This window comes from Haliotis cracherodii, unplaced genomic scaffold, assembly GCF_022045235.1.
Source record: "Haliotis cracherodii isolate W230 unplaced genomic scaffold, xgHalCrac1.p SCAF_2, whole genome shotgun sequence".
Classification (NCBI taxonomy): Eukaryota; Metazoa; Mollusca; class Gastropoda; order Lepetellida; family Haliotidae; genus Haliotis; species Haliotis cracherodii.
Window position 1 is genome coordinate 19,772,379 of NW_027266275.1, and position 22,766 is coordinate 19,795,144.

General features: G+C 40.1%; 1 protein-coding gene across 1 annotated transcript; it reads left to right on the forward strand.

Annotated features, from left to right (window-relative positions):
- Positions 1-635: 635 nt before the first annotated feature.
- LOC139469926 (sodium-coupled monocarboxylate transporter 1-like) lies at positions 636-18,464 on the forward strand. The gene is made up of 15 exons (XM_071252283.1): positions 636-1,102; positions 3,505-3,570; positions 4,047-4,098; positions 4,488-4,555; positions 6,252-6,406; positions 7,427-7,567; positions 7,935-8,067; positions 8,288-8,376; positions 10,662-10,777; positions 10,950-11,017; positions 11,284-11,370; positions 12,684-12,898; positions 13,261-13,361; positions 14,623-14,741; positions 15,581-18,464. Exons 1-15 carry the CDS (start codon positions 740-742, stop codon positions 15,758-15,760), a joined length of 1,953 nt encoding a protein of 650 aa, XP_071108384.1. The 5' UTR covers positions 636-739; the 3' UTR covers positions 15,761-18,464.
- Positions 18,465-22,766: the final 4,302 nt, after the last annotated feature.

A 22,766-nucleotide genomic window follows, 5' to 3' on the forward strand; every position in this document is an offset into this window, starting at 1 on the left:
CACTTTGGTAGCATTAATTTACTCTAATTTTAATCGAAATTTCTCGTTTTTCAATTATTTTCTCGTTATTTTTTTTAAATAAGTTTGAAATAATGAGAAAATAATTGAAGTTACGAGTAAAAACTCAAAATTTCGTGTTTTTTAAACAAAAAAGAAATAACGAGAAAATAATCGAAGTAACGAGAAAAACCTCGAAGCAGCGAGAAAATAATGATATAACGAGTAAATAATTGAAGTAAAAAGAAAAAAATCTTTTCGAGTTTTTGAAGTAAAAAGAAAAAAACGAGGAAATAATCGAAATAACGAGTAAACACTCGAAGAAACGAGAAAATAATTGAAAATACGAAAATATAATCAAATAATCGAAATGAGGAGAAATTTCGATCTGAAGAAATATGTATGCAATCAAAGTGGCACCATTAGGCTTTTGTAAGCGGGCAGTGTTAGACAACCTGGTAGAAACTACAGATAAGGGCAACTTCAATATTTGCGCTCTTCTCGCTGTTAGGTATAGCTGCAATGAGAAGAAGCCGTTTGTATATCACTGCATAACTGCAACCAGATATTCCGCTTGGCGAGGCCCGCAGTGATTGTGTAAACTAGCACAGTCGTATACATAATATGGGTATATATACACCGCGTGTGTTGCTTACAATGGTGGCTGCGTAAAGAGGACCCTCAAAACTAGGTTAAATCTTTCAGGACACATTTTATCTTGTGATTCGGCGTCTTTATCACCATGGAGGACTACAGCATCTACACAGGAAAAACGAAGACGTTTTCCGTCGTCGACTATGTCCTTTTTGGCCTCACATTACTTATATCTACGGGTATTGGACTGGGGTACGCCATCATTGACCGAAAGAAACTAAGTTCCAAGGAGTACCTGTTTGGGGGTCGCCAGATGTACGTTATACCCGTGGCGTTGTCGCTGCTGGTGACGTTTTTGTCGGCAGTGACCTTGCTAGGGACGGCGGCCGAGATGTACATTTACACGACAATGTTTTGGTATCTGTGTTTATCGTTTGTATTTGCGATTGTCCTCTCAGTCGTACTATTCGTCCCATTCTTCTACAACCTGCGCGTCACAAGTGTATTCCAGGTAAGATTTCAACGTACTGTTATGAATAAATTGTCTATCTGTCTGTCTGTCACAAGTGTATTCCAGGTCAGGTTTCAACATACTGTTATTGATCAATTGTCTGTCTGTCTGTCTGTCTGACTGTCTGTCTTAAGTGTATTTAAAGTCAGGTTTCAACATACTCTTATTGAGAAATTGTCTATCTGTCTGTCTGTCACAAGTGTATTCCAGGTCAGGTTTCAACATACTGTTATTGAGCAATTGTCTGTCTGTCTGACTGTCTGTCTGTTTTTTTCTGACTGTCTGTCTCAATTGTATTCAAAGTCAGGTTTCAACATACTGTTATTGAGAAATTGTCTGTCTACCTGTCTGTCTGTCTGTCTCTGTCGGTCTATCTGTCTGTCTGTCACAAGTGTATTCGAGGTCAGATTTCAACATACTGTTTTTAAGAGATTGTCTGTCTGTCTGTCTCCCACAAGTGTATTTAAAGTCAGGTTTCAACATACTCTTATTGAGCATTTGCCTGTGTGTCTGACTGTCTGTCACAAGTGTATTCGAGGTCAGATTTCAACATACTGTTTTTGAGAGATTGTCTGTTTGTCTGTCTCCCCCAAGTGTATTCCAGGTCAGGTTTCAACATACTGTTATTGAGCAATACTGTTATTGAGTCTGTCTGTCTGACTGTCTGTCTTAAGTGTATTTAAAGTCAGGTTTCAACATACTCTTATTGAGCATTTGTCTGTCTGACTGACTGACTGACTGACTGACTGACTGACTGACTGTCTGTCTCAAGTGTATTCAAAGTCAGGTTTCAACATACTGTTATTGAGCATTTGTCTGTGTGCCTGTCTGTGTGTCTGTCTGTCTGTCTGTCTATCTGTCACAAGTGTATTCGAGGTCAGATTTCAACATACTGTTTTTTGAGAGATTGTCTGTCTGTCTGTCTGTCTGTCTGTCTGTCTGTCTGTCTGACTGACTGACTGACTGACTGTCTGTCTGTCTCAAGTGAATTTAAAGTCAGGTTTCAACATACTCTTATTGATCATTTGTCTGTCTGTCTGTCTGTTTTTCTGACTGTCTGTCTGTCTCAATTGTATTCAAAGTCAGGTTTCAACATACTGTTATTGAGCAATTGTCTGTCTGTCTGTCGGTCTGACTGTCTGTCTGTCTCAAGTGTATTCAAAGTCAGGTTTCAACATACCGTTATTGAGCAATTGTCTGTCTGTCTGTCTGTCTGTCTCGCTGTCTGTCCGACTGACTGTCTGTCTCAAGTGTGTTCGAAGTCAGGTTTCAACATACCGTAATTGAGCAATTGTCTGTCGGACTGTCTGTCTGTCTGACTGACTGTCTGTCGCAAGTGTATTCAAAGTCAGGTTTCAACATACCGTTATTGAGCAATTGTCTGTCTGTCTGACTGACTGTCTGTTTCAAGTGTATTCAAAGTCAGGTTTCAACAAACCGTTATTGAGCAATTGTCTGTCTGTCTATCTGACTGTCTGTCTGTCTCAAGTGTAGTCAAAGTCAGGTTTCAACATACCGTTATTGAGCAATTGTCTGTCTGTCTGTCGGTCTGACTGTCTGTCTGTCTCAAGAGTATTCAAAGTCAGGTTTCATCATACCGTTATTGAGCAATTGTCTGTCTGACTGACTGTCTGTCTCAAGTGTATTCAAAGTCAGGTTTCAACATACCGTTATTGGGCAATTGTCTGTCTGACTGACTGTCTGCCTCAAGTGTATTCAAAGTCAGGTTTCAACATACCGTTTTTGAGCAATTGTCTGTCCGTCTGTCTGTCTACCTTTCTGTCTCTCTGTCTCAAGTGTATTCAAAGTCAGGTTTCATCATACCGTTATTGAGAAATAACAATTATTTTCCAAGTGAGGTTTCACCATTCTAAAGTAATTGCATTTATCTACTATCTTAGACGAACTGCTCAAACAAGTTATATGACATGTTGGAATGACGCGTTCAGTATTCTAATCTTCTATATGTAATGGTCTCATCATTGGCGTCAGCTTGAAGCATGGCTTGACACATTTCAATTAACAATAGTTACAAGGTACCAAGGTGTAAGCATAATATTCACATATATACACGTTTATATTATGTATTTAGTCAACTGGTTACTTAAATGGGTCTTGTGGGTTAATTGTTGATGATAATCCGTTGTTGTTTGATACCAATGATCAAAACAATAAGAAAACTCATTTGATATCATTTTCACCATCCGCCTCAATATGATCTCCAACTCCACCAACTTCATATAACTTTGTCATTTATGTGTTTCAATATGTGTAGCTTGCTCAAAATGGACACAGTGTATGTCGTACCCGGATGTGTTCCTGATGACCCGCACATCGTAAATCAATGAGATGTAAATACATTGCATATTAATCTACCTTTGCTTCATTGATGGTTGTTTCAGTATCTAGAAATGAGGTTCAACAAAGCTGTCAGGACATTTGCAGTGATACTCTTCCTGATCCCAACTGTGAGTTTTTAAAACGCATTTCACAGAAATGGAATGCGATTTTAGTATTCAAGAGAAATATGCTATATTCCCGTGAGTGCATTACATGTATAAATGGTATAAAATACAGTTAAACGAACGTTGAAGTAAAGTACAAATTATATTATTTCATACAACAGTGACAAAACAAAACATATCTGCTTTTCTAAAGACACACGCCGTGGTAACTGGAATACTGTTCATGATCAAAGCGGTATTAAACTCACTCACACACACACACACACACACACACACACTCTAGGACCGCACAACTACTCGAAGGTTTCTGTACTGCATGTATGCATGCATATGTTTAGATGTTGATAGTCCAACGTTATTAACTTGGTTCTTAATCTGACAAGAAAGCGCAATGAACATCATAGCCAGTCACATGTTCGCAGGCAATGCACCATTGAGACACGAAGGTACTCAAATGTCACCATTTCTTTCCATTTCAGATAGTATACATTTCCTTCGTATTGTACGCCCCTACCCTTGCATTTAATGCAGGTAAGTGGACAGAGTGTATCTTCTAGCAAGCAAGTTTTTCCATGTTCTTTCGCATAGCATAAACATTACTATCATATGATAGATTGTATATAGATTGTTATCGATGGTATCCCGATATTCCTTATATATATTTATTCCATATATATTATTATATTTATGATACGAAAATACAAGAGTGTGAAAATGTCTATTGATATTACCAACACGTAATGCTACTCGTGTTTCTTGGGCATGTTATTGTGCTAATATCACCTGACAAAGCGCACAGTACCAGATGGCTTTGCAATTGACTTTCGAAAGCTTTTCTGAAATCAACAGTCCCCATCAATATGTAAAACCATTGTCATTCATAAACAAATGCATGTGATTTCCTTGTGTATTCTTTTCAGTGACAGGACTTAACCTTTGGGGCTCGGTCGTTGTTATAGGAGCTATAGTTACCGTTTATACAGCACTCGTAAGTAGTTGAAGTTAATTATATTAATGTCTTTCTCGTGTTTGGTTAGAAGTCTTTTCTATACAGTCACAGACCTTATGGCCATGGCATGCACGTGATGTTTGTCTTTCATAGTTATTCAAACACCCCTGGGGGCACGGGTGGCCCAGTCGTCTGAGGCGCCGCGTTTCGCTGTGCAGAGTTGCCTTCCCTTGGGCACGCCAGAAACCTATGATTGTGGTTTCGAATCCCGGTTCGCCCCGATTATGGTTCTAGGTTTGTCAGTACCATACCCGTGCTCGAGGGTTTCACCGAAGTGGTAAACGTCTGAGACCTGCATCACTTGGGGCTTACCTCCCACATGAAGCTGACACGCCGTGATATAACTGGAATACTGTTAAAAGCGACGTTTAACCCAACTCACTAACTCACTCAAACACCCCTGCTTAATCGTTATTGATGACTGGTCTTGCTCTCCAGGTGGTATATATGAAGGGTATTAGGAGATGTCCTCCACATGTCCGCCGTCATATAGCTGGAATATTGCTGAGTGCGGCGTTAAACAACAAACCAACCAACCTCCACATTTATACCATGAAACTTTAGGAAAGCTTCACTAAGACCTTTAATGCTGTAACGTCCAAATTTGAAAAAATAAAGTTATGACAACAGTGTTGTTCAAGTAGTTAGCTCATATAAATACTTGGGATTGAGGATTGGACCAAAACATATATAGATCAAAGCTTGTACAGTGCTTGCTGAACATGTTTGTTTGTTTGTTCTTTAGCGCCGCACTCAGCAATATTCCAGCTATATGACGGCGGTCTGTAAATCGAGTGTTGCTAATCGAGTCTGGACCAGACAATCCATGGGTTGCTGAATACCTATTCTACCCCGGACTGTCAAAACAAAGGTCTACAGTGTCGACCCTTGAAGATCCTGGGTAGAATCGGTCTTCAGCAACCCATGCTTGCCGTAAAAGGTGACTATGCTTGTCGTAAGAAGCGACTAACGGGATCGGTTGTTCAGGCTCTCTTGACTTGGTTGATGCATGTCATCGTATCCCAATTGCGTGGATCTATGCTCATGATGTCAATCACTGGATTTTCTGGTCCAGACTCGATTATTTTACTGACCGCCGTCTGGAATATTGCTGAGAGCGGCGTTAAACAACAAACCAACCAACCAACTGAACAATTCAATAAAGCCAATTTCACAATAAAATGACTTGTTAGAATATATGCTATACCTACATGTAAGTATGGGGATTTAGAGAAATGGAAAAGATAGAAATTGTACATAGGTCATTTTGCTTTTTCATAATGTTAGCAGATCATTGTCTATGTGGAATGTGATAGACATCCATTATATGTCTCATATAAATTGTATCGAATACAGGTTGAAATTAATAACAATACTTTTACCCCAATCAAGTTTATCAAATGTTAAGACAGCTATGCGACTGTAACCGCCCTAGATAAATGGGCATCTCTAATCAAACATATGCATGCTCTATGATTCCATGATTGTTTAATACCTTTAGACAGAGACTAACTAATTGGCTGAGCAGAATTTGCATTCAGAACTTTCTGATACAGAAAGTCGTTACTCATGCTTGAAGTGTATAGTTACGTCATAGTCAACCACCCACCCATCCACATCACATTCCCATCGTCCACCCCAACCCCTATTCGTTATCAATGGTCTTGTTCTCCAGGGTGGCATGAAGGCTGTGTTGTGGACTGACACTTTCCAAGCGGCAGTGATCGTTGCAGGGTTGTTGGCTGTTCTTATCCAAGGTTCCATCGTCATGGGTGGCTTCAAGAACGCCTGGGACATTGCTGTTAACGGGTCAAGGATCAACTTCCAGGAGCAAGTTTACTATTAGAATCCTTTATCGCGCATATGATATGAGTGAGTGAGTGAGTGGCTGATGTTTGACGCCACTGTCAGCAATATTCCAGTTGTGTCGTAGTATGAGAATAGTGCTACCCACGCCATCAGGATGTGGTGACACGCAATCAGCCTAGTCTCAGAGCCTGCCCACTAGACACACATCATGTTATTCTGCTTTTATAACAAACAGGAGGTAATGGAGACATATTCTGACCCGGAACCGCCACAGGAAGGCATGTCATAAGACTTTATTGGTTCCACAGGGTTTCCAGTTAAAACGTCTAACGTGGCTCTGGTATTATTTCATATAGCGACGCATGGTTTCAAAAAAAAGTGTTTACGATGTATTCACATAAACACTATTCGCCTCATATCTTTTCGAATCCCTCATATCTTTATAATCTGATTTTATCAAATACAAATACGAGCATCCACGTTTATGCCTTGTTTGAGTTTGGAAGTACATGAATATTACCCATGAAGGAAGAATGACCGTGTGTATTACATTCCGATATTTACACATTAGGTGCATTTTGCGATTCCCAGTGCTAAAGACATAATACGTCACAGTGATTTATAGTTAAGAAAAATACGATATTACGTCATCCATTGTTAATGACGTCACAAATTGATAACATGACGTTATCTTAACAATAAGCTAACTTCAGTGACATTTCTCAGTTTTTCATACGTTTTTCTTCATTTTCTCTCTTAAAAGTTAATATTTAGAATAACCTCCCCGGAACTCGGAATAAATGAATGAACGTTGTTAGTCCCTTGCCTCTATTAACATCTTTCACTCGGGACATAAACTCTAGTAATTCATCCAAGGTCGCTAATTAAGTGTGGTGCTATTTCTTAAAACGTACTACTGCAACGTATGGCGATGGGACTAGGAGAGGGAGTTTGCGACGATGCCTAAGTGATTGTGAAATGTACATGTGTTATGAAATTTGAAATGATCTCTTATATGTCCAACGACCTATATCTCTCCAGCTTCAACCCCGACCCAACAACTCGACACTCCTTCTGGTCTGTAGTGATTGGTGGTGGTTTCACCTGGCTGAGTCTCTATGGCGTAAACCAGGCCCAAATCCAGAGAGCACTCTCCTGTCCGTCCCCATGGAAGGCTCAGCTGTAAGAAATCACCTTTTTGATATGCTGAATGAGTGCTCGAGTGAGCTGTATTGGCATATTAGCAGATTAATATCACCTGTAGCATCAAGCTGACACGCCGTGATATAACTGAAATACTGTTCAAACCGGAATTAAACTAAACTCACACACCCTTTCAACAGTTTTTTCAGTTGAATCACCTTGTGTGAGAATAATGTGGGGAACAGCCCAAAGTGACGCAAACCGAACACGAGATCAGTGCTGAATGACCAAGGATCATAATCCCACGAATCCATGAGCACTGGATCAGGACACGTCAAAGGGACACAACTATTTACATCGAATCAAACACCATAGGACTTGCTATCATTTCACCTCCCATTTACAGAGCTCTTCTGGTTAACCTACCAGGACTTATCATCATCGTCAGCATGTGTTGCATGATCGGCATCGTCATGTACGCCTTCTACGCCGACTGTCATCCGCTCAAGTTCAACAACCTCATCGTCAGCCCAGATCAGGTAAACGTGACTGAACCTTCCAGAAAAGGATGGAAGAGAATTGTTATATGATATCGGCACCTGCCTTTAATAGTCCGTGAATGAATGCGGTTTAACGCCGCAGTCAGCAATGGTTCCATTTATGACGATAGACTGTAAATAATCGAGTCTGTGTGATACAAACGGGTGGTTGGTTTTATGAGCAGCACATCACGCCGTCATGTTTCGTTACATTTTGCAGCTGATGCCTCTGTTTGTCATGGACATCCTGAGCCACATCCAGGGTTTGCCCGGAGTGTTTGTCTCATGCGTCTTCAGCGGAAGTCTCAGGTAGAGGAATTACCATTGCTATAAACTTAACAAATATGGCGAAACTTCGTTACTCCGAACCCCGTTGATTCGGAAAACCCACCTCCTTGGCCATTACTTCTGGGAACCCTTACATGTATACAAAGTGACATTACATTAAAATGCAAGCTTTTGATTGGTTAAGGAGTGGCCAATTATTTACCATGTAATCTGGTTTTATCAACCCCGCTGAGAAATCAATCATAACATACCTTTAGTAACTTGGTTTATCTCGCAAATTTATCGTGGAGCTGAAATGAACTGCATGAGTGAGTTAAAATTTAAAGTCACATCGGCAATATTTCAGCCATATCGTGACCTGAAATGAACTGATGATTATCCGAATGCATTAAAGGGAAGCTCGCCGGTTCGTTGCGTTGTCTGCGCTCATTGATACTTCGGACATTTATTCCGGGTATGTATGATGGCATGTTGGTGATTAAATTCGCTGTATGGTGTGATGTACACTGCGTCCAACGACTCGGGGAACGTAGGCTCACAACAAAAGCAATAATAATGATGATAGTAGTAATCTGGAAATAATAATAATCCGGTAATATTCTTTTCCGAATGTTATTTTAGGGTCGTGGCTTTTACAGTATTGACCTTGAAACAATATTTTTTCTGTATCAATCTCTGATCATCGTATCCCAATTGTGGTCTATACCCGGCAACTGTAACCACGAAGAACAATGGGTAGAGGATTACAATGGTCGTGTACATGACAAAAATAAGGTCACTTTGCTGTGTTTCATTACACCCGATTTCCTGAAAAAAAGTAATTAAAAAGTCCAAATCTAATACGGGGCAAGGGGCTGATGGTACTCGAACCCGGTATTGGAAACTGTTCCCATGTGTCCAAACGCATTTACTTCACTGTTTAAATTATCTTGTGGATACAGGGGATGTTCAGCCTTGGTTGTGCAAAAGTCGAACAATACTTCTCCCAAAGAAAGTTGATTTGGCAGATCCTAAATAACTTCCGCCCTATTACTTGTCTGAACACACAACACAAAATAGTTACAGGTGTCTCACAGATCTTTTGTCATCATACGCTTCAAATGACATTATTGACAGGGAGCAGAAAGGAGCCAGCTGGGGTTGTAAGGATCAAGTGCTAGTTTATTATTGCTTCAATTATCCTTGAAGAGGCTAAAACTTACCACCGTAACCTCTCAATGTGTTGGATACACAAGAGAAAAGCTTATGATTTTGTGCTTCGCGAATGGATTTTAATGTCACTGGAATGTATTGACCTCCCCGAGCGACTTCTTGTTTCACTCAAGTCTTTAATGAATTGCTGGTCAACTCAACTTGAGATGTATTCGCAGGGGCAGGTGATGACTTCGTAACCTATTTCTATTAGACGAGGAATGTTTCAGGGCGATTCTTTTAGCCCTTTGCTTTCTGTTCGTCACTAAATCCTTTAAGCCTTTTGCTTTGCATAGTAGAAGGTTATCATCCGGGACCTCCTCAACACATATCCCGAACACCCCTTACTCATCTCCATTACATGGATGACTTATTGCCAATGGAGGATCCATACTCAAAAACAGATTCTCCTTGTCGAGTCCTTTCCAATGATATCAGCATGTCCTTTGGACTTGACAAATGCAACATTCTTTATCGGACACGTGGCAAGGTAGATCAGAGGATCAGTCTGTTTAAGGGGTCATGTACTGCTGGCCCGTACAGAAATGATCTTGTCCCCTTTTTTGTATCATTGAATTGGATTTTCTGTCCCTCTTGAAACTAATGTGATTGACAACTTTCAGGAAAAACATCGCAAATATGCAGACCTCGCGTTCGAAAAGTCACGCTTGCATCCCAAGTTCTAAGTCGTCAGATTCCCCATTGTTCTGGTGCCTCAGGTTTTAACACCTCCAAGTCTGTTGACTGACATTTGCGAGAGTACCCGGGTTTGCTGTCAGGAATACAGCCCTTCTAACAATGTGGGTAATGCAGAAGGCTGCAGTGTTGGGGAGTCTTCACATTTATCCGAAAAGTTCTGAGTGGGTTCGACCAGGCAGCGCTTCCTGGGAGAAGTCCCATTCGCTGTCTGGGCTGCGTGTACAGGGGGCAATTTGTCTAATAATATTAAAGTAGCAATAATGTAGCTTTGCAATACACTTCATACCTTTTCAACACCATGGCATTGCACTGTGGATCTTCTGTATTTAAGATGTGTGTCTATGTCAATTAATGTACCACATATGCCACATTGTCTGCTAGTATTCATGCAATTGAAATATTAAAATATGTTACAGCACTTTGTCATCCACTTTGAACGCTCTGGGTGCCGTCATACCTCATGATCTGATTCAACCATTTTGCTGTAAGAAAATGTCTGATAGGAATATGACCATTCTCTCCAAAGTCACGGGTAAGTGTACATTCTGTGTTCAAAGTCAATGCCCCCTTTTGATGTAAAGCGCAGAGTCACTTGTATGGTGCTGTTGTTCACAACACTATCCTATTGGTTAAATCTGTCTATAGTAATGTATATGTGCTTCAATGCAAAGCGGTGTGACACATGCTTTTTATGTACTTTGCAGTGTTCGTAATGGGTGGCGTGACAATAGCTTGTGCATTTGGCGTGGCCCAGTTGGGAAGCGTCCTTCAGGTAAAATGATATCTTAATATGTGTTGGATCGTATTCTCTTTTAAGGAACAGCAGTAACCTTTTTCTTTTCGGTAAATCTTGTACTCATGTAAACACAGAAACATTCCTTAATAACCACGAATTTCCAACTATGGTAGTCACGTTGTATATAACATCTTCTAAATGTAAACGTTCATTGATACTGCTAAATATTGAAAAAAATGTCACTTAAAAGTGTCACACACAAGTTAGTGTATGATTTCAATCAGGTTTTTTTTGCAATTCAGGCAACGTATGCTGTAACAAGCGTTGTGGGTGGGCCAATGTTCGGAATGTTTGTTTTGGGAATGTTCTTCCCGTGGGCGAACTCCTTGGTAAGCTACGTTCTGATATTATACAATAATTTAAGAATATATTTATTAAACATTTAAGTTATTTATATGATTGAAAGATGCATTGTTTAATTTAAGAATGTATTGAACATTATATATATAATTTCAGCAAGACGTGAAATTGCGTTGGCGTTAATTACGGATAAACAAAAGTGTTGTTATGAGCACATGAAAGCAAAACAGGTGTCTTCATGAGTATTCATTGAAAGATGCATTGTTTAATTTAAGAATGTATTGAATATTATATATATATATATATATATATATTATATATATATATATATATATATATATATATATATATATATATATATATATATATATATATATATATATATATATATATTTCACGGCTTGCTTGCAAATCAACGTCTGTTTGTTTGCTGCAAACACGATAGGCGCAAAACGAAGTTGCCAAATATATTAATGTCCATCGGAACACAATATCATCTCGTTGGAGACATTGTCTACAGCAGGGGAACTCTTGACTTGCCACGGCCCGGTTGTCCATGTGTCCCGTCACGTCAACAAGACAACCATATTGGGTACTATACCGGTACCAAGGTCACACACAATATTGACATATTAATTCAGTTGTAACACCACCCTTCCCTTAGGGCGTGTCGTTCTGTCTCCTGTTACCAGGTGTGGGTTTGGTCAATGAATTTGTTATGATAAAGCATTGATCGGACGAATGGCCAAATGTTATGTTGCTATGTCCAATTATAACTCAACATTTGCACCTGTTTATGTGAAACACAGTTATTATTTTCCAACGGTATACCTCGTTGGAACAAAATGATATCCACTTAATTGCAGGAAAGCCTTCATGATTTCTTAACTTCTTTTAGTTGTTGATGAAATTGCTGTGATGAACAAGGACAAGTTGTTATTGATAAACAAATTGTTTACAAGAGAGACAACCTATGGGTGTAGATTTTCACACTTTTAATACCACGTGCTCAATTGTAATCAAGACGGTTTTTCATGCATGAGAACATGTCTTTGTTAATCGTTTTCAAAATGAAAAATAGCAATGTGATTTCACACAAAATGATCCCATCTACAGATGTTAAAATACAACAGAACTGCACTGTCCCACCAAGAAGCAGTAAATGTTTTAATGAACTGAGTTTGTTTTGTACTACTTGCGCGCGAGAGTGTAATTCAAATATTTCATAATGAAAGTGTGCATAGCCAAGCCCTGCCATGACATCATATCAGCACCAATAAGTTATTATAAAAAGAAGTCGATCTCAATCTATTGTACTGAGTTATTGACGTTACTATTGCAGGGTGCCATTGCTGGCACTCTTACGTCTCTCGCGATCATGCTATGGATCTGCATAGCGGCGTTCGTCAATAGAGCATTTAATGCCATTCCATCTGCCACGTCTGATATCGGCTGCAACTGGAACATCACTGCAACAACGATGACGACACTCGCTACCACCATGTCCACCATGAACTCTACTGAGGCTGTTGGTCTTCCTCCGACACCGAAGTCAAGGTCAGACAGTATTATACTGACATATAGTGTTTAAAATATGAACTTTAGAAATAAGACATCGATTTTCGATACATTTTAAAAAGGATCACAAACATTTTTTTAGTACGAGAGCGTTCTTTAATATCCATAATGAAGAAGGGTTTCATGCCATAAATTCTCCTGTGGTTTTAAGGAAACGTGTCAAAGGTGAAAATAAACTGGGTTACATATCATGTGATTAAAACCAACACGTCAGTACACAATATATCGGCTCATAAGCCAGTGTAATATTAATACATACGAATAACTAGTAAGACATGTAAACTATTGTGCATGAGCGATTGCAGTTCCCTTAAGCTTCAACGCCGTATTGTTTTCACCAGTGACCCCTTCTATCCGCTGTACACGTTGTCGTATTTGAACTACACCCCGACGTCAGTGGCAATTGTAGTGATTGTTGGGCTCATCGTCAGCTTTGTCACAGGTAACTAAGTATATATTTGTTATCTTGTTTGTGTGGAGCTTTCTTTCTTTTTTAGGGGTGGGTTCCATCGATGCTGACTTCAATTGGCACAATCAAACAACACTATTTTGGAATGCCTATTGGTAGAAATGTTTCACACAAAATGTAATTGATAGAGAAAATTAAGGATAGAAACGTTGAGCATTGTATCCATAACAACATTATTTCAACTTGCAAGATGTTTCACGTTCTTAACATTGAAGGATGATATTGACATGTGTCAGCTGTATGTTTTACTGCTTTACTCCTTCACAAATAATCAACTATTACCTTCGCCTACATGTTATTATAATGCAGGATGTACATGTATATCTGATCGTACCGAGATAGTATAATACTTTCAAAACCCAACGGAAGTTACATATACACTTACCATAATAAATGAATTTCAATATTAAATGTTTTATCAAAATTAGAATAAAGACATTCAAATAATCAGTTTAGGGGCGTGGCATTTTGAGTGTTCACCTTACAATGACCCCCTTGATTGAAATCTACTTCCATTACCTCCAACACCACATACAGCAGGAATATTGCTGAGTGCGGCGTTAAACAACAAACAAACATACAAACAACGCAATGTATAACTAGACAGTTCAACATCTAAAGTTACACTTCTCGAACCAATTCGCTGAATTCTATTACAAATATCTGAGACAAGGGACTGAAGAGTACAGAGCATAACAACGGATCAAAATTTTGAATCAAAGCCGGATTTAACCAGATGTTTTTTAAATGGGAAAGAAGATGCCCTTACTTCGCATATGCCTCCTGTATAGGAACTAACTATTAACAAAGGGGTAGTTACAGGAAATACCTAGAAGGTGTTTGGGTTTGAACCATGGATCATGCGTGTACAATACAGGAAGCGCCTGTCAAACAAGGTTTGTTGCTTTGTTTGTTTGCTGTTCAACGCCGCCCTCCGCAATGGTCCAGTTTTATGACGGTGGTCTGTAAAGAATCAAGTCTGGACTATCTGGTGATTGGCATCATGGGCACTGATCTACGCAGTTGGGATACGATGATCAGAGAGATTGATACGGAAAGAAGATTATTTCAAGGTCAATACTGCAAAGGCCGCGACCTTATAATTATATACGGATATGTCCGATCAAAAATTATTATTATTATGTAAGACTAGCAAATTATTTTTGTAACGAATACAATGAATACATTCACTAGAGTATTATAGAATACTAAAGCATTATTTGATTCTTTTAAGGAAAAACGGATCCTAAAACCCTGGACCCTCGTCTGATCTGCCCTCTTTTTGACCGCCTCTTCCCCTGTTTGCCGGAGATGATACTCCTACCTCTCAGATTTGGAATCAATCACGAAGGGGTATGCTTTTATAGGATTCTTCCATGAATTTGGAAAATGCTGGATTTTGTTTAGTGAGAATTAAACAAATAATTTGAAGACCGCATCACCGCGGATGCTGACATAGTTGAAAAGTATTTATTTTTCGATCATTGTCAAACGGCATTTCGAAATAATGATATTAACAATGATAGGTTACAAGTTACAGAATCGAGGTTACTCCAATATACAAAGTATGTGTGGCAGTACATTTTGGGCAATACACTCGACTGAGAGAATAAATTTCAAGTTTTGATATTTGGTGCTTTTCTGTAGCCTACACTGCCATCATAATGAGCGACGTTATGTCATTGCGAATTAGAAGGAAAGCTCATTGTGCCCACTCCACGGCTAATCAGTAAAGCAAACCAGCAAATCCGGAGTCGGGGTCCCTAAGGCAATCTGGCGTTGTTTTCAACACCCATCTGGCAGCTCCTGCGACGCCACAGATACCAAGCAGCTTCGCCTTTCCCTTGGAACTATCACGGAGAGGGAGTACCTGCCGCAGGGACAACAGCAGGCCGTCCACATCAAGTCCCGCGCCCTGGAGACGAAACTCCAGCGTCGCCTCACAGCTACGGCACAACACGGGAAGCGGGTGTCTCACCGTGAACAGCCAAGTTAGATTGGCGTAGACCATGGCACCAGGGCGTGCTTCAGACTCTGTGGTTTCATATATGTATCCGGATTTGCTTGTTGTCTGCTTAATTAACATAGGTTTACATTTACCATGTCCTTTAAACCAGATCTTCACCTGTATTATAGGGATAACCATTAATTAAAATCATATGTACATGAAATCAAAATGGTTATCTTTACAGAAATACGACCTTGATACCACACCGGTGGTAAATGGCCAAGCATCAAAGTTCCCAGAGATGCCTACAACACATTATGTGGCTGATCGTAAACAGGAAAATGGAGATGGCAATTTTGCAAGCAAACATGGCGTCAACAACATTGCATTTACAGATCATGACATTATTTCTATTCGGCTGTAATAGAGGCAAGCGGGTCTCCTCCCAGATGCATCTAGTACTTATCTTTATCCAATAAATTACTTTGTTCATCTTTAACTTTTACACCAAGTATGGTATATTATTAGCCAGTGTTTACGGTACATACCTTTAATTGTGTTTACCATATCAAGTTTGATTGACTTTTAATTTACCATTTATTGTTGAGGCGTATTTACTGCCCGTTTCCACCTTTGTATTATCCTAGGTAGTTTATGGATATAGATATATAGGTACGAACATGTTCAACCCATACCTATTTTAGAGATACTTACTCTTCCAATCGTGAAACTTATCTTAATTTTCAACCTAATTTCCGGATGTATACTTCCTCATTGCATCTGCACATATGACTAACATTGTGTATTTTAGATTAGAATTTAAATGAATACATATAACGATTGAAGTGTTAAACAAAAGAATATTTGTCACAGTGTCAACACTAACTGAAATCAAATAGCATTGTACATAAATACTAGCATCTAAACTGAGGTGCAAAAGAAACGCCACCAAATAAATAATGGTAGTCAGTTTTCAATACATTTGCCAAACAGCACGAAAACGGTAACACATAGCTGGAATGCAACTTACCTATTCCCTGTGAACATGTGCACGGGCTTCACGTGATTTGCGAGAAAAGTTAATCTAATCACTAAAAAATGCAAAATGTGCACAAAGTTACCCGTATGTGGTGAGGTGAAATGGGGATTAACGTCGCGTCCAAGATTATTGCACTGATATAGCGACGTGCATGCACGTGTGTGTGTGTGTGTGGCTGCTTGTACTAGTCCGGACTGATGCCGATTTATAGTGCTAGCACACTGAAATACCATACCGCAGTTTAACATACCCCACTCAGACACAGTATACTGACTCCGAGCCGACCAGTCCTTGTTTAAGCCCTTTAATGCCAAGCGCCAGACAGGGTAACAACAAGTACCATCTTTTAACGTCTTTTGGTATGACGCGGCCGGGGATCAAACCCCTGACCTTCGCTCTCCGGGCGGACGCTCTACCACTAGACCACGGAGGCGGTGCGTTACCCGTATGAAATTCTGGCATAAAACATGAGCAGGATTGTACTCTCTCATCACATGAAACCGTTTAAAACAACGTACATGGCAGCAGAGAAATTGGCGAAGAGTGCTCTTCAGCGACGAGAGTAGGTGTCAGCTCTTCAAGTCTGATGGGCGGGTTCCGAATCTATTGACGACGTGGTGAACGGACGTCACGTTGTTGCGCCCAAGAAGTGGATCCTTATGCAGGTGGCAGTGTCATGGTCTGCGGTGGCATCTGCTGGGACCAGAAGACAGATCTGGTCACCATCGACGGAAGTCTCACACCACGTCGTTACATTGATGAGGTTTTGCGGCCTGTGGTTCTGCCTTTCCTGCAATTACACCCACGGACGCTGTTTTAGCAGGACAACACCACCCCTCACACAGCGCGGAGTCACGAGCGACTTTCTGAACGCCAACAACATGACCGTATTACAGTGACCAGCCAGATCACCGGACCTGTCGCCCAGAGAGCACCTCTGGGACCAACTTGGACGCAGGATTCGGAAACGTCAACAGCCGCCATTGTCGAGGGATGCTTTGGCAACTGTCCTGTAGGAAGAATGACGTAGGGTCTCTAATCAGGATGTCAGGAATCTCGTGTACTCAGTTCAATGTCATATTAGGGGATCACATCCGATAATGAGCCACGTGTGTAGCTAGGAACTTTAAAAGAGATCGACGTTGATTCTGCGGGTGTGATCTTGTCATTTTCAAATACCCTTTTTGAATAATTGTCATAAAAAAAGATCAACTGTTAATAAATTTTGCGTCTGTTTTGTTTTAGACCAGAAAATTGTTTGGTAGCATTTCTTTGGCTCGTTAGTTTATTTTATTTCTATTTTTATGTATATCTAGTGTTAGTTATTTATCTAGTGTATGTTTTCCCCGTATGGGTGACTCGCATCTACTCACAACTACTTATATCACATTTCAACTAATTCAAAAATATTAATTCCATATATAATCACTTACGTGTTCGTGTCCTGGCAAAGAAAGCCGATTTTTATAAACAATTAACAGAATAGAACAAAATCGGATGGTCACTTTTTAGAATAAGACTGACCATTAAACCATAACTATTTAAACATAAACAATTGTTGCGTATGTTCCACATGTAGAATTTGACAGTAATGCCTCGCCCCCAGAGTCAGCTAAGTTAAATCATTCAAATAGTATATCTCACATACCGATGTCGTAAATAGTTCAACACCGTCCATGTATATTACACTTCATCAATAATGGAACGCTTGTGATTTTGCCATAGTTTAGAAGAAATAAAGAATATATCTCTGGTTTATATCTCTCCATCAAATATCCTCTTCATTTGGAGCTGAACATGCATTTTGATGCACATTGATGCGATTATCTGAAAATTAATTTGTCATGTCCCCATCTAGCGTTATATGAGACATATTATAGCTAAAATGGATAGAATTATCATTAAATCGCCCGCATATTATCAGAAATCGGCGGACCACTGTAACTTGATAATGCCCTCATATTTCTTGACGACGGGCCATTATCGCACCCGTTGTTAGGTGACGTCATAGGGTAGGGATAGTGACGTCACGTTTAATAGTGACGTCATCTGTTCTATGACGTTTCCATATTTGTAAAAGTGGGTCAGTGACATTCGTGTTGATTACAGTAAATGTTTCAAAACCGATATTGTTGTTTCTTTTTATTTCATAACAAATTCCATCCATTTCACCTATAATAACGGTAACGCTCTTTTTCAGGGCATTATCATTTGCAGAAGCCCCCGGTCTTTTCAAATGCACTCCTTCGTCGGGCAGTTAATGGAAAACCTCGGGCTTCTGCAAATGATAATGCACTGTAAAAGAGCGTTACCCTTATATTATTGTTACTATTTAATATCAAGTCGAGAATAGGATTAGAGTTAACATCATAATTAACATTATTATCATGGTGGCACGTGGTCATGTGCACAGCGCGCAGGTCACAATTCAGGTGACGACGGATGCGGAGACGGATGCGGAGAATCCTTGGACAGGTGAACGCGTTCCGGCAGTTTGACTCCTGAGAGTTCCTGGGGCTCCGGTCCTGCCCCACACTGAAACACGTAAAACAGGTGGTGTCTCCTTGGGGAAGTGACTTGGGAAGTTTTCGAATTGTGCTTCTGTTCCCCCAGCAGTGAATGGGTACCCAATAGGATGAGATGACAATGTTGTTCTAACCTTCTAAAGATTATTATTATTATTTATATATTAAAATAAATAAGTTTAGCAAAGATGGTTTAGGTGATCCTGGCACAGTCAGGCTGGTTAGGTTCGTCAGGGCCCGTGCCCCCTCTACACGCAGCCCAGACAGCGAATGGGACCTCTCCCAGGAAGCGCTGCCTTGTCGAACAGACCTAGAATTTTTCGGTGAATGTGAAGACTCCCCAACACTGCAGCCTTCTGCATCGCCCAGGTTGTTAGAAGGGCTGTATTCCTGACAATATACCTGGGTACTCTCCCAATGTCAGTCAACAGATTAGGAGGTACTTAATCTAAGGAACCAAGAACAATGATGAGTCGAACAACTTGGTACTTGGGATGCAAGCGTGAATGTCGCAAGCGAGGTCCGCATACTTGCCATGTTTTTCCTGAATGTTGTCAATCACATTAGTGTCAAAAGGGACAGAAAATTCGATAATATAAATGTTTCAGTTGATTATTAGAAAAAGACAAGATCAGGTTTGTTGGCCCAGATAAGTCTGAGTCTGTGTACGGGCCTGTTCCAAAGAAATTGAAATTTATCATCTACATACCTCGGGATGGACTTTTGTGCCAAAACTAGCTACATGCATGGTCGGAAACGATAATAAAAGGATCGAGCCACTCCATCATGTCGCTTAAGATACTGTGTTTGTGCCAAGATTTGTGACAATGTGTTGGACAGTCGTTAAATTCATTGCATAATCTACATTTCATATTTACATTTTGATGTAAAATCACACATTGACGGTTTCGAGTGGGAAGTGACTGGTCCTGAGCAGCAAACAGAAAGCCTTCTGTTCCCCTTTCAGAGTAGCCGACTTCATCCAGCGAAGGATTCTGTAGGGTTGCTGATCTTCTCAACACACTGTACATAAACTCGATGCACTGGTCGTTCAGATAGCCTATCCTTGAAAACCTGAGTCTGGGTCAATTTGATATGGCATTTCGCTTGGTTGACACTCATTTCTGTACCATCCAGCAGTACAGAACCATCAACAAAACAACATTGACAGTGCCTTCTTCCCTGAAACACCAGCATTTTTGGTATGGAACAGATTGTCACGCCTTGACATGTAAATACACAATGACTTCTTACATTCTTTCTAGCAATAATAACACCTTCCATACGATGGCCATATACTGGTATCTACATTTCCGGCATTAACAAACCATTGGAAAATGTGACTCCGGGTGTTCTCAGAATGGGTGGGCATGACCATTGACACTTTTGAGATAAACCAAAATAGCTGGGGAAAAACTTATATCTCCATGTGGCATACTGAGAACACACGTGCTCCTGCAGATCTGATCATGACATATAAAAAGGATCAATCGACGTTTTGTACTGAATCATTTGTCAAGAAATATAATATTTAGAATCTACAAAAGTTAAAGTGTTTAGCAAGTGCATGTGGACACGAGCACTCCATGAATAAATAAAGCCTGACATGTGTATTCTGGAACGGCCTACCTTTGAGACACACACGAAATAAATATATAACAAAAGGTAAATACATGAACATAAACATGGTCTCTCGGAGATATGAAAGAGTTAAATCTAACTTCGTCATAAGTAGTTACACTATGCCTTGTATTGCGTCATGGCTGAGGACTACAACTTCTACACTGGAAAGACAAAGATGTTTTCCGTCGTCGACTATGTTCTTTTCGGCCTCGCTATCCCCACAGCGGCAGGGGTCGGAATAGTGCACGCCCTCCTAGACAGAAAGAAACGTACCATGAGTACCTGCTTGGCGGGCGACACATGTGTGTTATACCTGTAGCGTTGTCGATAATGTCGACGTTTATATCAGCACTGACGTTGTTGGGAACGTCGGCCGAGTTGTACACCTTCACGACCATGTACTGGTTTCTGTGTTTACCTGTTGTATTTGCGATAATCCTCTCAATGGTAATATTCATTTCATTCTTCTACAATTGGGAATCACAAGTGTATTCCAGATGAGATCGGATTTGTTGCTCATCATACTTTTGTTTGTTTATCTGTCTGTATGAATGTACACGTAACAGTATTAACTTGCCCTTTGCAAACACGAGAAAGCGTCGGGAGGCACCACAAGCCCTTGTCAAGGGGAGTTATAAAATCCGCATAGAAATAATTACATTCAGATATGATACATAACTATTCTTCAAACTGTAGTCAGATAAAATACTTGTGAATTTTTTTAATAACATAACAACAAACGAGGGGTGGCTGAACAGTTCTGACCCAAACTACGAAAGATGTATAGTGCCCAATTCACGGTTTGCATGTATTAAGTACAATACTTTCCATGCTTGTAAGCTGCATTTGAGCCAAATACACAAGGCAGTATATGTCTGCAGTCATCAAAAGTATTCCTTGTTGATGAAAATGGACATAAATGGTTTCCGCGCTGTCATCAAGTATCTCCATAAAAAGAACTGATTCCAACGGCCCATCATGTCGACTTCAATGGATGATGCTCCTGGTGAGAGAGTTCTGAGAAATGAACTGGACATGACAAAGGTTTCAGCACGCTCTGTTACAAGGCTTCTGACTCCAGATCAGAAAGGCTCCAGTTCCATCCTCTCTCGTAAGAATGTATGTCATTTTGAAGCAGAACCACCTGTTTTGTTGAGCGAGTTGTAACCATGGGTGAGTATTGGAGACGAAGGAGGCAAAGTCTGTTCCATCCGCTGGCAAGGCGATTGCCTAGGTTTTCGGGGATTCCAAATATCTCCCTAAATGTCATTATGCTAATCTATGCTGGATCTGTCATAAGAGTACTGACCCTAAGTCATGGTTGAATTCGTTACTGGAAAAACGGATCCTAAAACCTGATTTGTTCTCTTATTGACCGCCTATTCCCGAGGATGATACTTATAGCATCAGATGTTGGGTGAGATTAACCAACTTTCATGATGTAATATTTTTTATTTCCCTATGACTTTACTGCACACAAAAGCTTGATGCTTCGTGTTATAATAGCTTTATCATGTGTGTTGAGGAAACTACTTTCGTTTTGTATACGTGCCACAAGAAAGCATAACTAACAGTGGATAATAAGTTTGATTTATTACCCAAAGGATGAGTTCATAAAAATCGCGTGTGCTCTAGTGCAAATATCACTTCACGCATACCAGTGTATTGTTTACGTCCTCCAGACGGGAGTGTTGATGTCACTGGAATCTTGTCTGACGTAAGGTCGGAATGACGTCACACTGAAAATGACCGCATAGCTAAAATTATTGACGCCTTTCGACAATTGTGGTTTTCTGAGGCGGCCGTCGTGATCTGCGCATTTTGCTAAAGAGGAGTTCAAAAGGATGAAAAGCTGATACGCGTGCGCCCAAACATTATCTAATTCGATAATAACATTACTTCATTGCTTGAATTGGACAGATGATGTTACTGTGAGACAAATGTATTGTGATATGTTTTGAAACGATCACAATACTGATTTAAGAAGCCATCATGTTCTTTTGTAGTAACTGTTATATATTTTCACCTTAAAAGACAGTTTGACTGTTAGTAATTCGTGATTCGTGGGTTCATTCCCACTTAACCAGCTTGTTGAAGGGATTAACAACTATGTCTAAGTGACTGCAGGGTCGATGTCTACCCATGGCAAAATGCCCAGGCAAGCTGAGAGATTAAGAGTTCTGTACCAGTGATTAAACAGTAGTGAGCATGTGTTTAACTCCAAAGATGTGTCACAAAATATG

What these genes read in the sequence shown, in the direction of transcription:
- LOC139469926 (XM_071252283.1), top strand. Translation starts at nt 740, where the DNA reads ATGGAGGACTACAGCATCTACACAGGAAAAACGAAGACGTTTTCCGTC. An exon ending in GTCTTCAGCGGAAGTCTCAG is followed by an intron (nt 8,377 to 10,661) that starts GTAGAGGAATTA and finishes AATATGTTACAG; the next exon opens with CACTTTGTCATCCACTTTGA. An exon ending in TTGGAATCAATCACGAAGGG is followed by an intron (nt 14,742 to 15,580) that starts GTATGCTTTTAT and finishes TTATCTTTACAG; the next exon opens with AAATACGACCTTGATACCAC.